The 15,776-nt window shown below is 39.3% G+C and overlaps 1 protein-coding gene across 1 annotated transcript; it reads right to left on the reverse strand.

The window, feature by feature from the left end:
* Positions 1-419: 419 nt before the first annotated feature.
* LOC119786636 (carbohydrate sulfotransferase 12-like) lies at positions 420-14,811 on the reverse strand. The gene is made up of 5 exons (XM_038290130.1): positions 14,787-14,811; positions 13,040-13,203; positions 3,651-3,794; positions 1,113-1,420; positions 420-1,008 (listed from the first exon to the last, which is right to left on the reverse strand). Exons 2-5 carry the CDS (start codon positions 13,151-13,153, stop codon positions 771-773), a joined length of 804 nt encoding a protein of 267 aa, XP_038146058.1. The 5' UTR covers positions 13,154-13,203; positions 14,787-14,811; the 3' UTR covers positions 420-770.
* Positions 14,812-15,776: the final 965 nt, after the last annotated feature.

The following is a 15,776-nucleotide window of genomic DNA, read 5'->3' on the forward strand; positions in this document are numbered from 1 at the left end:
CAGATGACTCTGCAGTTACTGCTTGCATCAAATATGGACAAGAAGATGAGTACAGAGAGCTGGTGAAAAGCTGTGTGGCATAGTGTGTAAACAATAATTTGATCCTAAATGTCAACAAAACAAGATACATTCTTGTAGACTTCAGAAAAAAAACAGGAACACACTGAAACCTTAATATTCTTGGGGACGATATTAATGTACACATTTTGGTATTTATGCACCTTGGTTAAAGCTGCTGAAGCTGTTTCTACGTACTTAAATATTGTAACGTATTTCGATTGTGACCTGCTGTAAAGCGAATTATTTATTGGGACATGAATACAGATCATTCTGGTATGGTTTTTATTGGTAGGTTTTTAGTATATTTAAAATAAGAAACTGGAGTGTTTCAAGATTTGGGATCATTTAATCAACAGTGGTCAATGTTCAAATTAAATTTCAATATTGTAGCAGTTGGAATACTTTAATAAGACAGCAGGAATATTTGTAGAGCTTTAGTTCTTGTATAGTGTATCCCATAATCTTTGCAGTCAAAGTCATGGAAACAGAGACATAAAAGAAGAGAACATAGATGTAATGCACATCATCCATAAAAACAACAGGTAAACATTACAATTATAAAGATGATAAACTCCTAAATGCCTTATGGCCACACAACCCAACCAGTCATAACTACTTATTTCCCAATAAAATCATCCACATGCATCATCTTTATTTACACAATATATTCCATATTATAAACCTTAAATCTCAACCGATCAACGTAAATATTAACTATCTAGGATTTCATCTGGCCTTTTGAATCCAAAAATTTTAAAATCCCATTTATAGAGTTTGTACAACATCCTCCTGTCCTCTCGAGGCACCGTTTTAAACCATTCCTTGATCAAATTCGATGTAGTTGCATTTTTAGTGGGTGGAAACTTAATTTCGTTTTCCACCTCTAACATTTTAAGAAGCTCTTCAGCATCTTCCTGAAGCGTCTCCTGGTGACCAATAAAATCATACCTGTAAAAAAACAAACACTGTTTATAAAGATATTTGTTCCAACATTTCATTTTTTTGTTCTGTTTTACAAATGTTTTTTTCACTTAAAAAAAAAAAAATCTTACTCTAACATGCAGGGGTGACACAGGTGATGCATTTGTCTCCAGTGCTCGTTAAAGGGCACATATTTTTCTGTTCGTGGGTCCAACAAGTACTGAACAAAGTTGTAAAATGTTGGTTGCAGTCCTAAAGCTACTGCCTCTTTCTGTGTTTTGGGAGGATGAGACTGGTTACGGTAGAGTTTCACCATAGTTTTTCCGTAAGATTTATAAAAGGGCTCATTTATGGGTTGGAACTTGTCTCGGAAAGCAGAGATAAGGCGAACAAATGGGTCCCGAACGAAGAGAAACTTCGTGTAGTTCATCAGCCTGATCTGTAGAAAAAAAAAAACAATTCAATCATACTGGACCTTAGTTCCCAAATGTAACTTTTGATACCAAACAGGGATAGATTGTTAACATATCAAAAAAGTGTAGTAAGCACACTTTACAAGTAATAATACTTTCTCCACCTGCATCTGGCCAAAATTAAATCTTTTTTAAAATTTTGGACTTGACTTGGAGGTTGGAGACATGAAGTCGGGGTGGTACATGTTCTCCTCCTCCATGGCCAATGCGGTTATCTGTAGGTGTGGCTGCCAGTCCCCGAACCCAGTGGTGGCGCCCGGAAGTAAGGGATGCCATCAAGCTGAAGATGGAGGCCTACCTGGCCTTGTTAGCTAGTGAGACTCCAGAGTCAGCTGAGAGGTATCGGCAGGCCAAGCGTACTGCAGCCTGTGCAGCCTCGAGAGTGTTCTGGCAAACCATCTGCTGCCTTAGGAGGGGGAAGCGGTGCTTCACCAACACTGTTTACAATGCGGGTGGGGAGCAGCTGACCTCAACTGGGGACATTGTTCAGCGATGGAAGGAGTACTACTAGGATTTCCTCTATCCCATCACCACGCCTTCCGAGGAGGAGGCAGAGGCAGGGGACAGAGGCAGACTCGCCCATCAGCCAGGCTGAAGTCACCAGGGTAGTTAGAAAGCCTCCTGGTGGCAGGGCCCCGGGGGTGGATGAGATTTGTTCTGAGTACCTTAAGTCTCTGGATGTTGTGAGACTGTCTTGGCTGACATGTCTCTCCAATATCGCGTGGTGGTCGGGGACAGTACCCCTGGACTGGCAGACCGGGTGGTGGTCCCTCTCTTTAAAAAGGGGGACCGGAGGGTGTGCTCCAATTACAGAGGGATCACACTCCTCAACGTTGCCGGTAAGGTCTACTCCAGGGTGCTGGAGAGAAGGGTCCTGCCGATAGACGAACCTCAGATCAAGGAGGAACAATGCGGTTTTCGTCCTGGTCATGGCACACCGGACCAGCTCTATACCCTTCATCGGGTGTTCGATGGTTCGTGGGAGTTCGCCCAACCAATCCACATGTGTTTTGTGGACCTGGAGAAGGCTTTCGACCGAGTCCCTCATAGTGCCCTTTGGCAGGCGGGGGGTGGGGGGAGTCTGGATGATCGGGAAGTCTGCATCTTTGCTTAAGCTGCTGCCTTCATAACTCGGCCCCGGATAAGCGGAAGAAAATTGATGGACTTTTGTAATACTTTCAGTATAGTGCTTCTCTGTCTTCTAGAAGCATCTCCAACATTACAGAACATGGATGACTGCCTTTTAACCAACAACTCTAGAAGTGAGCATATAACCCCTGACTTATCCCCTTTTCACTGTTTTCCTGTCCATTTAAGAACTCAGTTTGAACTTTTGTTGTGTTATTTGTTTTGAAAGCTGTTAATGTTTGATCTCTACCTTATTTAGTTAAATATTTACAGTAGAAATGTCTGTACATAGCAAATACCTAAGGTTATTGAATCTACTTTTATCAGATGTCCTTGTACTTACGTATAGTAAGCATTGTTGCTGACCGAGAATTGTTATTTTTAGCAACTCATCTGTCGAATAGACTTCCTTTAGACTGGGATCTGCAAAATTTTCATATCCAAAGAGCCTTTTTGCCTTGAGTCCAGCTTAATCAACGTCATATAGAGCCACAAACTATTTATGACTTTTTAATAAAACACAGTGTATCATTTTTTTTAAATATCTACAATAGGAAAACTGTTGCTGTTTTAAACAACCTCTCCTATAATAGTTTATGGGTTCTTATAGAGACGAACCAAAGTAAACATTGTTTCCTATCTAGATACCACTACACAACCCAGAGTTTATTTGTATGTTTGCTTTTTGAAGCATGAATTTTCTTCTGTAGGGTATTGTTTGGTGTAAAAAATATAAGAAGAAGAAAGGTTATGATTTCTCTGTATGGCCCTTGGACAAATGCTACTACCACTACTCATGCTTATTTCACTAATAGTTACTATTTACTAATGCTAATATGACAGAAATAGCTTTTTTCTTTTATTTCTGTATAATAAACAGTTCATAGATTGATCTGCATAAAAGTATTACCCATGCTTCTGTTGAGCAATTATATGACATTAAGAGGAGTAGCTGCACTGGTTGGAATTGGCACTTGAGAAAAAAATACTGAAATAAATGTACATGTATTTTATTATTGCAAGATTTGATACCTTAAATTCTGACAAGACATAAATACATTTACTTACTTCCCTCTCTGCTGGACTGAAGTTTGACAGATATTTGAGTGCTTTTGTTTGATGTACAGCATTGGGAGGAACAGCTGCAGGGTCGATGTAAGGCTTGCCCTTTTTCAAGACATACATAATCCTTTTCCAGTTTGTGCAGGCAACCTGTGTTTAAAAAAATGTTGAGTTAAGAGTTAAAACTTCAAATTAAATTCAAATTAAACCAGCAGGCCTTGGTCAGAATGCTTCCCTGGCAAATCACTCTTTTTGCTTGCTGGTGGAATTTCAAAGAGAGGGGCCACTTCGGGAAGAACAAACACTACATGGCTAAATGGACTTCATTCCTCAACCCCTGCTCAAACTACATAGTCCTGAACCCACATTCAGAACTAAATTGCTGCAAAAAGAATGTGTGTAACATTTTCGTTAAGTTTATAGTAATAACAATGAAGTCCCAGACTTGGTGTTATGTGCTTCGGGCACATTATGATTTTTGTCCATTTCTTTTCTTTGTTTCTTATAAACTTTAGTTGAAGGATCTTTTGTTAATATATTTTGGGATTCTTTTAGCAAGTTAATTATGTTAATTTGTGGTGCTGTCGTCCGCCTATAAATAGGCTGGCCTTCAGCACGTTAGCGCGTTCCTTTCCAACCTCGTTTGGACGCCACTTCCCACCTGCTTCATTTGCTCCATCGTGCGCGGTGCGCACTTGTCTTGTCGCTGCGGCCTGCAGCGGACGTTCCAACCTGCCATGTGGTATTTTTGTTAACTTTTTCTTACTTTTTTCTTGAGGTTTTTGGCTTGGCGGGACCGGTAGTCCTGTTTTCGATTTTTCTTTCGCTTAGGTTATTTTTTACCTTTAGTCCGGTACCAGTAGGGGCTTCGACGGCCCTGTATAGGGTTGGCCCCCTGCTGTACCGTTTTATTCTGTTCGATCGGCCTGCCAGGTCCAACTTTCTGTTGTTACTTTGGGTTTATTTATTTTTTTTTTGGGGCACGGGATTTGAGGGCCGTTAACTATTTTTCTCTTCGCAGAACATCTGAAGAAGCCGAACCAAGAACAACTAAAACGGAGAGAATTTATTAATAAAATATATTTTTTTGAACCCTCATTTTTGTCTCGTGTCCTCAAATATGTTGTGTCCTTGGTGGGCGTAACATATTTTTGGGGGCTTGTTTAAACAAAGTGTGCCTTTTAGAGACAGGTCGTGTCCTACGGTTGGTTCTTGTTTGTTGGCGGTTGTGCTGGGTTTGTGTGTATTTTTGCGCAGCTGACGCGCGTTGCGCTGATTAGTTAGAGCATTCGGTTCTGGTGGTGCTGTAGCTTCATTTGTGCAGAGGTGTTCCTGATTTGGTGTGGCTTGATTCCAGGGGTAGACATGGAGTTTGACCTGGATGAGTTTGTTCGAGGGCCCACGTTGGATACTTTGCGTAACTGCACAAAGGATCAGTTGCTGTTAATAGCCGAGCATTTCAAGGTTACCGTAGATAAACGCGTTAAGAGGGGAACAGTTGAAGCTGAGTTGTTAGAAGCGCTGGTGCAGATAGGAATTTTTCCTGCTACAGTTTTTCCGAAAAGTCTTGTTGGATCGCCATCGAAGGCTTCGTTGAAAGATGACCCGGTGCGTTTGAAGGAACTGGAAGTTGAATTGGGTCGGCTTGCTTTGAGAGAAAAGGAGCTGCATCTTGAACAGCGACGATTAGAGATACAAGCCGAACTGCGTTTGAAGGAACTCGAGCTTGGTGCTGAGTCCTCAGAAATCGACTGATTTTGACGTGAGTAGAAATGTTCGCCTGGTTCCTCTATTTAATGAGCGGGATGTTGATAAATACTTTACTTTATTTGAAAGAGTGGCACTCACACTTAAGTGGCCCAAAAATGTGTGGACTTTGTTGTTACAGTGTGCATTAAGTGGCAAAGCGCAGGAGGCGTATGCGTCTCTTTCTGTGGCTGATAGCCTTGATTTTGAAAAAGTTAAAAGTGCTGTTTTGAGGGCATATGAACTAGTACCAGAGGCTTATCGTCAGAAATTTCGTAAGTTAAAAAAACGCTACAATCAAACTTATGTGGATTTTGTTAGAGATAAGGAAATTCTCTTTGATCGTTGGTGCGCTTCTAAGAAGGTTGCCGATTTTGCGCAGCTTAAGCAACTTATTTTGTTGGAAGACTTTAAAAATAATTTGCCTGAGAAAGTTACCACCTACTTGAATGAAAATAAAGTCTCAAATGTGTCAGAAGCTGCGGTGCTCGTTGATGAGTACATGTTAACGCACAAAAGTAATTTTTTTTTTTTTTTTTTTTTGTTTTTTTTTTTTTTTTTTGTTTTTTTTTTTTTTTTTAGTAAGTAATTTTGAGCGCTCACATCTCTTTAGTAAGTTTGACCACTCTGAAAATAATGGGAAGGAGTGGGCCAAAACTGCCTCGCTTGTTGAAACAGATGTATCTGCTGCGCTCGGTGGCGTGGGAGGCAAATCGGATAACAGGTTGGAATTAAAAACTAATGGGACGTGTTTTTATTGTAGAAAGGGTGGACACGTTATAGCCAATTGCCCGGTTTTGCAGAAAAAGAACACTAAGCCCGTCGCTCTAATTAAAACTGTGAAAGACGATGTTCATCCGCTTTCAACACAGCCTTGCGAGTATGCTGATTTTAAGCCTTTCATTATGGATGGATTTGTTTCTTTGTCTCTAACTGGTGAAAAGATCCCTGTAAAAATATTACGAGACACTGCTGCCTCTCAATCTTTTATTATGGAGGGAATCTTGCCGTTGAATAACGACACTGCGATTGGCTCTGATGTTCCAGTGCGTGGTTTTGGCATGCAAGAAATCTGCGTTCCTCTGCATAAAATTGTGATCCAGTCTGAGCTGTGGTCTGGTGACGCTGTGGTTGGGGTGCGTCCTAGTTTTCCAATAGCGGGCGTCTCCATGATCATGGGCAACGATTTGGCTGGGGGTCGAGTATTGGTTACCCCAGAGGTTACACCTGTTCCGGTGTTGAGCGACTGTCCAGATGCGCTCGCCCGTAAATTCCCAGGTGTTTTCACGTCATGCGCAGTTACGCGTGCAGCACTTAAACGACATCAAGCCGAGAGGAAAGATGAGTTTGACTTGAGTGGAAGTTTTTTGTTCAACGCTGAATCCGAACATGTTCCATTGAAGCGAACTGTGGAGGATGACATGTTGGATGTGAATACGCTATCATGGTCTAGGAAGCAGTTGATCGAGCTCCAGAAAAGTGATAAGAGTTTGGAGTCATTGTTCGGCGATGCATTAACTGATAAGCCTGACTCCATTTCTACTGGCTATTTTTTGGATGATGGTCTTCTGATGCGTAAATGGACCCCTTTGAATGTGTCTCCTGTTGAAGAGTGGAGTGTGGTGAAGCAGATTGTTGTTCCATCTCCATATCGTTCAGAAATTTTGCGGTTGGCACATGATAATCCGTTAGCGGGTCACCTTGGCATCAGAAAGACCTATGATCGCATTTTGCGTCATTTCTTTTGGCCAGGATTGAAGAGCGATGTCGTGCGCTATTGTAATTCGTGTCACTTTTGTCAAGTGTCTGGAAAGCCAAATCAGACGATTTCTCCTGCTCCTTTGTATCCCATCCCAGCCATCACTGAACCATTTGAGAGAGTATTGGTTGACTGTGTGGGTCCGTTGCCTCGAACCAAAGCGGGGAATAAATTCTTAGTAACGGTGATGTGCACCTCTACTCGTTTTCCAGAGGTTTTTCCGGTGCGTAAAATAACTACGCCCGTAGTGGTTAAAGCATTGACAAAGTTTTTTTCATTGTTTGGTTTACCTCGGGTTGTGCAGACTGACCAGGGGTCTAATTTCATGTCTAGAGTTTTTGCACAGGTTTTACGTCAATTGGACATAAAGCACTATCATTCCAGCGCTTATCACCCAGAGAGTCAGGGCGCACTCGAGCGTTTCCATCAAACTTTAAAAACAATGCTTCGCACCTACTGTTTGGAGTTTGAAAAAGACTGGGATGAAGGTGTACATTTACAAATGTTTGCTATTCGGGAGGTGGTTCAGGAATCTCTGGGGTTTAGCCCGTCGGACTTGGTTTTTGCTCACACTGTTCGCGGCCCTTTAAGGCTGTTGAAAGAGAAGTGGTTGTGTGACAAATCTGACCTGAATTTGTTAGACTATGTTAGTAATTTCCGGATGAAGTTGAATCGTGCGTGTGAGATTGCTAAAGAGAATCTTAAAACTGCACAGGCTAAAATGAAGTCCTTGTTTGACAGAAGGGCAGTTTTGAGAGTTTTTCAGCCTGGGGAGAAAGTGTTAGCGTTACTTCCGGTTCCTGGTTCCAGCTTGCAAGCGCGCTATAGTGGGCCTTATACAATCACGAGAAAGGTTGGTAATCGTGATTATCTGATCTCTACTCCTGATCGGAGGCGCACTTCACGCTTATGTCATGTGAACATGCTGAAGCCGTACGTCGAACGTGCATCTGCTCTGCATAAATCTATCAGTTGTGTTTCCAGTAAACGAGATGACGCAGATGTCGGGGCAGCTGCAGATGCACGGGAGGAGCTGTCCGGTGCTGAACCTGAAGATGACGTTTTCTCCCCGGCTGTTACTGAAGGGAGGGTTCCAAATTCAGCGGTGTTGGGGAACTTGCCTCTCTTGTTGTCACACCTTGATTTTTCCAAGCAGGCTGATGTGGTTCATTTGATCCAGTCTCATAGGTCTCTGTTTGCAGATATTCCCACTCAGACTCGTGTGCTCAGCCATGACATTGACGTTGGTGATTCCAGGCCAATTAAACAACACCCGTACAGAGTGAACCCAGACAAACGGCGCCGTTTGCAGACGCAGGTGGAGTACATGGTGGAACATGGACTTGCTGTTGCCAGCAGTAGTGCGTGGAGTTCACCATGTCTCCTGACTGTTAAAGCCAATGGGGAGGACCGTTTTTGTACGGACTTCAGGAAGGTAAATGGGGTGACTAGGCCGGATTGCTATCCACTCCCTCGTATGGAGGATTGTGTGGACCATGTGGGGGCTGCCCAGTTCGTTACGAAGCTGGATTTGCTAAAGGGGTACTGGCAGGTGCCCTTAACGGCGAGAGCCCAGGAGATTTCCGCCTTTGTCACACCCGATGATTTCCTTCAGTACACCGTGATGGCTTTTGGGATGCGTAACGCCCCAGTGACGTTTCAACGGCTAATGAATGTTGTTTTGTCGGGTTTATCATTCTGTGAGGCTTATTTGGATGACGTGGTGATTTGTTCTGCTACCTGGACTGAGCACGTTGACCATTTAAAAACTGTTTTTACGCGTCTGAGTGAGGCTAATTTGACGGTTAATCTTTCTAAATGCCAATTCGGCCACGCGACGGTGACCTATCTTGGAAAAAGGGTCGGGGGAGGTCAGGTGCGCCCCGTTGAGGCTAAAGTAGAGGCTATTCTTTCTGTCCCAGTGCCCACCACTCGTACTGAGCTACGCCGCTATCTGGCGATGGTTGGCTACTACAGGGGGTTTTGTAAAAACTTTTCCTCTGTGGCTGCCCCGTTGACAGACCTACTTAGCCCTAAAGTGGCTTTTATTTGGTCTGATCGGTGTCAATCTGCTTTTGAGCAAACTAAGCATTTGCTGGTTAATGCTCCTGTGTTGTCTGATCCTCGTTTTGATGTACCATTTAAGTTGTCTGTGGACGCTTGTGATTCTGGTGTCGGAGCTGTCCTGCTCCAGGATGGTACTGATGGGGTGGAACATGCGGTTTCTTATTTTTCTAAGAAACTGGATAAGTATCAGAGATGGTATTCCACCATTGAGAAGGAGGCATTAGCGTTGATCCTTGCTTTGGAACATTTTGAGGTGTATGTTGGAGGTTCTAGCGGATCTGTGGTTGTTTTTACGGACCATAATCCGTTAGTTTTTCTGGCTCGCATGCGGAATAAAAACCGCCGCTTGATGAACTGGTCTTTGCGACTCCAATCCTTTAACATCTCTATACAGCATGTTCGTGGTAAAGACAACGTAGTGGCCGACGCACTCTCGCGTCTCTAGTCCCGTTTGTTTTTTTCTCTGAATGGGTTGGGGTTTTTTTTTTACTTCAGACCCCATTCAGAGTCTTTGGGTGGGGGTGTTATGTGCTTCGGGCACATTATGATTTTTGTCCATTTCTTTTCTTTGTTTCTTATAAACTTTAGTTGAAGGATCTTTTGTTAATATATTTTGGGATTCTTTTAGCAAGTTACTTATGTTAATTTGTGGTGCTGTCGTCCGCCTATAAATAGGCTGGCCTTCAGCACGTTAGCGCGTTCCTTTCCAACCTCGTTTGGACGCCACTTCCCACCTGCTTCATTTGCTCCATCGTGCGCGGTGCGCACTTGTCTTGTCGCTGCGGCCTGCAGCGGACGTTCCAACCTGCCATGTGGTATTTTTGTTAACTTTTTCTTACTTTTTTCTTGAGGTTTTTGGCCTGGCGGGACCGGTAGTCCTGTTTTCGATTTTTCTTTCGCTTAGGTTATTTTTTGCCTTTAGTCCGGTACCAGTAGGGGCTTCGACGGCCCTGTATAGGGTTGGCCCCCTGCTGTACCGTTTTATTCTGTTCGATCGGCCTGCCAGGTCCAACTTTCTGTTGTTACTTTGGGTTTCTTTTTTTATTTTTTTGGGGCACGGGATTTGAGGGCCGTTAACTATTTTTCTCTTCGCAGAACATCTGAAGAAGCCGAACCAAGAACAACTAAAACGGAGAGAATTTATTAATAAAATATCTTTTTTTGAACCCTCATTTTTGTCTCGTGTCCTCAAATATGTTGTGTCCTTGGTGGGCGTAACACTTGGTTTCACACGACCACAAAAGACAAAAGCCTCTCGGCTACTGTAGGACATCAACACAAAAACATATCTAACAAAATGGCCTGGGTTAAGCTTTTCTAAAGGTTGAGAAGCCTAATTTTTCCAAAATAGAGATCAACAGATGATGCAGGTCACGTTAGGCAAAGAGTTTCCAGCTAAACAATTGTTTGGTTTTAATTTTTTATCAACACTGTGTTAACTGTAGAGTAAGCAAGCTAACAAGAAGCTAATAGTGAATGTATGCTATGTCATGCTGACATGTTTGGGCTTTTGTTTATATGTGCTAAAATAAACTTAATTTCACTGAAGGTTTAAGCACTAATATAATTTTAACATTTATGTGTTTTCTGATATGCTTATTACATTTGACTGCAAGATCTGATCAAGAATCCCTTTTTAATTCAGTCATCTCATGTCTTCTATATACATGTACCAACCACATTGTTTCACCAGGTGATTATTTTAACTACCCATCAGAAACAATCACAGAAGGCTAAGAATCAATCTACTGATATCTGATTTAGGAAAATCATTTAATAAAATATTTTTTTTACCAAATAAAGTTGTTGAAAATTAATTTCCTTTTATTTTCAGTTTTAAATAACTGTTACATCTATTCATTTCTTAATCTGTCTTCTCTTCTGTGAAGATCAGCCAAAATGGACATTCTCATGCTGGCATATGGTGGCCAGAGTGGCTCCAGCATCACGTTATATGTTAACACTAGATGTCCCAGAGAATTTCAGTTTCCCTGCAAGCTCCCCTCCCCTCTTCAAGTTTGTTTATTCACTCTATCTTGCTAACTGTCCTTGTTGCAATGCAAATAACCTGTGATATGACCAGCCCTTCTACAAGAGACTGGATAAAGGCTGAAACAAACTGGCATCATAACAAGAGCATGCTCCTAACACTTTTCATTACCTCCCCCTGCAACATCAGACCTATAAAATAGGTATAAATAAATAAATAAATAAATAAATAAATAAATAAATAAATAAATAAGCTAATAAGTTAAGATTTGTAATCCTTAGCCTATTACCAAATATTCATATACAGTGTAGTCTGCACAAGAATCGATTTCAGTGGTTGTAATATTAGTGCCAGTAATCCAATAATAACTTATTACAGTAGTTCCCTATAGATTATATTACCTGAACTGCATAGAATAATTACTAACCATAGCTGTGAAATTCTTAATTTACAGTATATTTAAGATGCAAGTATTTTAGTAGGGCCCATACATCTTTACTTCAGTTCTCCGAAAATTACCAGAATGTAGAAAATACTGTATACTGTGTGAAAAATGTTCCACATAACTACGTATCACTTATTGTTACTCAGTAACATTTACTGTGCTATAAAAATTCAAGATTTTACAAGTTTTTTTCAGTTAAATCGTCTGAAAACCTTCATCCTATAGCTGCACCTTGTCGTCATCTAACCCTAACAAGGTTGCATGTCAAAATTATTTCAAAATCTCACTCCATGATTTGGTTGGCAGCCCTTCTGCACCTGCTGAGCTTACGCCATCAACCAATGTTGCTCAGGAAAAATATTTCAGTTGTCTGATGCTTTCCTCTCCTGGACTGCCTAAAATAAATATGTGAGGTAAGTACATCCGTCCAGTTTAAGTATTTTAGACACCATTGTAATTTAATTGTTTCTTGGAGTTTGCCAAGTTTGTTAACTAGTTTTTATTAGCTTTATAGAAATCCCACCAGTAAAGTTTTTACCGAGCATTTAATTTTTAGGAATTTATTCCTGAATTTGTGCAAAGTTAGTAAAATGGATGACATATTCAGGTGTGGAAAGGTCGAGCACCATTAAGGGGCTATGTGCTGCACTGCAGCTAGCCTCATAGTGATGACTAATATATTTCTAAGTTTATTGAAACTGACTGCAAGCAAACAACTACTAGTTATGGAGCACTTGCGGTGATTTTTTTTTTAATCAAGGAGATGGTGGCCCTACCAATATTACTGTTTTTAAAGCAGTTACCTCTTCTATTCAAAATTACTTATGTGCCAATATCCGAGTCAAGATTCCAAAGAACTAATAGCTCCTCTGAGGAGTTATGTTGTGTAAGGAGATGTGGTAATGACAGTGTAATGACAATAAAACCCTGAAATGTATGAGCCCAGTTTTACACACAGACAGTTGGGCATATAATATAACACCACACACAAAAATTTAAGAAACATAGAAAGGCTTTTTTACAAGTTTAAGAAATGTGCTTGCACATATTTTTTAACAATCTCCCAGGGATTATTTTTAAGGTCTCACCATAAGGCACTGGTTCCCAAAGAGACCTTTCAAGAGTTGAATAATTATTAATTAACTGCTGTTAACCATATTGCAATAATTAAAGCACAAATCTTCTTTAAATCACAAAACCATCACTTTCAAAGTTTAAATATTTTATATGTAATATTTTCGCCGAGGCCGTAATAGTTCACAATATCAAGTAAAAACAAAATGTTCAAAAGTATTGTATAAAAACATGTAAAAGAAAAACATCAGGAAAAAAAAGAATTAATGAGTTTAATGAGTACAATGAGTAGGTTGCATTTGGGTGGATGTTACCTTAGGAATATAACAGTAGAGAATTTTGCGGCTGTCGTCCACAATGAAGTTCCCAAAGTTTTTTGCTGTTGTAAGTATTTTGCCAGAAAGTGCCTCTTTGCCAAGCTCACACATCTTTCTTCTTATCTCCGTTCTCAGTGTTTGTCTTAATGCCACATTCTTCCCTGTTATGGACATGGAAACTCTTGAGAACAAAACATGTTAATCTTGCTGAATCCCCCAGATAAGAGCCCACACACCAGGCCGACCGACAACCTTGGTTGGGCCCGTAACAAGAAAATTGGAAGTGGAACCCCACACATGGCATTATATAAATTTAACTAAATCACTGTAGTATTGGGGAATCTAATAAAAATATTTGTTAAGATTTTGAGTAGATTTTAGACTGTAGCATTGAGGAATCTAATAAAAAATATTTGTTAAGATTTTGAGTAGATTTTAGACTGTAGCATTGGTGAATCTAATAAAAAATATTTGTTAAGATTTTGAGTAGATTTTAGACTGTAGCATTGAGGAATCTAATAAAAAATATTTGTTAAGATTTTGAGTAGATTTTAGACTGTAGCATTGGGGAATCTACTAAAAATCTTTGTAAAATCTTGGTGACGTCATTCTCAAAAATTTACATTTTCAAAAATTTACATTTTCAAATATTTTTTGCGGCATGTGCCAAATAACATTATAAAAGTTTGCAGCAGATAATTGTAGAAATACAATCTACAAAATGCAATCTTTTTTTTTTTAATAAAAATAACAGTATTTATTTATAAAGCAAGAGATAAAATTAAATTATGTTGAATTTGGCACATGGGCATGTGGTAAATTCATGTGTAAAATAATAACTAATAATCAAATTAAAACATATTTTTCTAAGTGTTTGTTTAGTTAAGTTTTACCTATTTCTAATTATTTGATGCATGTAAAGTTAAATAGAAATTTCCACGTTTAGCCCCTCTTTAATATTTTTAATTTGTGCCACTTTGGCTTTTTTCAGAGCCCAGCAAAGGCTGTCAGGAGGAGAGAAAAAATTGAAGAAAAAAAGAACATGGAGGAGAAAAAAAAAGAAAGACAAAAATCAAGCTATATTATGTCTTATTTGAAAAAAGTAAGTAACTGACGATATAGTTGCAAGATCTTCAGTAGAAGCAGTATTTGAGTTAATGACACTTTAAGCAGTGGGATACGAAACAACACTCACACATTAAACATACCTGTATTTTGTTGCGGCAGATCGATGTTGTTAAAGTGCAAAACAAGGAAAAACACAACAAAAAAAAGCATAGAAATAGGGAATGTCAGTTTGCATCCCCTCATCAATTTGTATCCTATGTGCATGTTGACATATATCAAAAAAAGGTGAGCGCCACTGACTTCTTTTTTAATATACAGGTAGTTTTATGACAGCAGTTCTATAACCACAGATTTATGGACACGCCTACATTTTATAAATAGGTAGGTGTGCTTTTAATCTAATTTGATGTAAGGCTTTTTATATTAAGACTAAAGTGTCTCAGTAACTAAGCCCTTTTTTGACATGCCACAACAGTGACAAAGCAACGTAATATGAGAAAAGAAACCCTTGCAAAACTGCTGTAACATACAGTATGTTGTGCAAAATAATATCCTGCAGATAATGAATAAATGATTAACTGGAGTTATAGTTAATTATTTAACCTATTCAAAATCGGAGGTGAAATAAATTTAGTGTTCTTAGTTGAATAATTGTAGCTTTAATTTACTTACTTACCAGGGATTGTGGTTTCACCTCTGGAGGGTTCCTGGACCGGCTGTTAAAATCCAGGTATCCCCACAAATCTAGTGGCCCAGGCTAAGTTATCAGCAGAGCTATTAATCGTCAATAAAGAACCTTTTATCTCTGTTTATTCGCACTACTACCAAAAAGGGGGTGGATCTGACCTGCATGATAAATCATCCGCTATACTGAAAAAAAAAATAAAAATAAGATTTACTTAGAAAATATATTGTAAGTATTTGCACTCAAATGATTTAAGTAAAATTTAATGCTGCAATATCAAGTAACACTCACTAGCCAGTATCAAGTGAATTTTACTTTCCATTAAACATAACAGTTGTGAAGATATTAAGTAACATTTACTTAATTACATCCAAGTTGTAAGTTAGATTTATTAAAACAAAATAAGTAAAATGAAATGCATTTTATTCAAAATTTTAAGTAAATGTTATATCCCTGTAGAATTTGCCATTATGAAGTAATTAAGTAGATATTAATTATTTTCTCTGATTGACATTTACTTTGCTTCATTATGTTACATTACTCACTAATATTAGGTAACCATAGCCATTTTTCTTTTGATAAATGTTATCAAATAAATTGAAATAAAAGTCTATACATTTTATATACATTAAACTATTTTTCATTTTAAACAGTTTAACAAAGTAAATACACTATTGTTTTAAATTTTCCAATCTTTCATGGGCCAGCCAGAAATTTGACAGTCTAACTGGAATTGTACTATTCAAATAGGCAATAAAAAAAGTAAAACCCTCTAAAACTCAATTTCCAGATTTATTACAGAAATGTACTCATGTAAGATCAAGAATATTTAACCTACACAAACATGCTCAAAATAACCTCCGGGCGAGGATCAGAACTGAAACAGCCATTTAAACTTTGAGCAGTGGAGTATAGATTATGTATGCCTATATTTAACTGAAAAAAGCATGTACAAATATTGCATTATTATTAAGTGCATTT

The sequence above is a fragment of the Cyprinodon tularosa genome, unplaced genomic scaffold (assembly GCF_016077235.1).
Source record: "Cyprinodon tularosa strain WSP-4 unplaced genomic scaffold, ASM1607723v1 ctg276, whole genome shotgun sequence".
NCBI classification, from domain to species: Eukaryota; Metazoa; Chordata; class Actinopteri; order Cyprinodontiformes; family Cyprinodontidae; genus Cyprinodon; species Cyprinodon tularosa.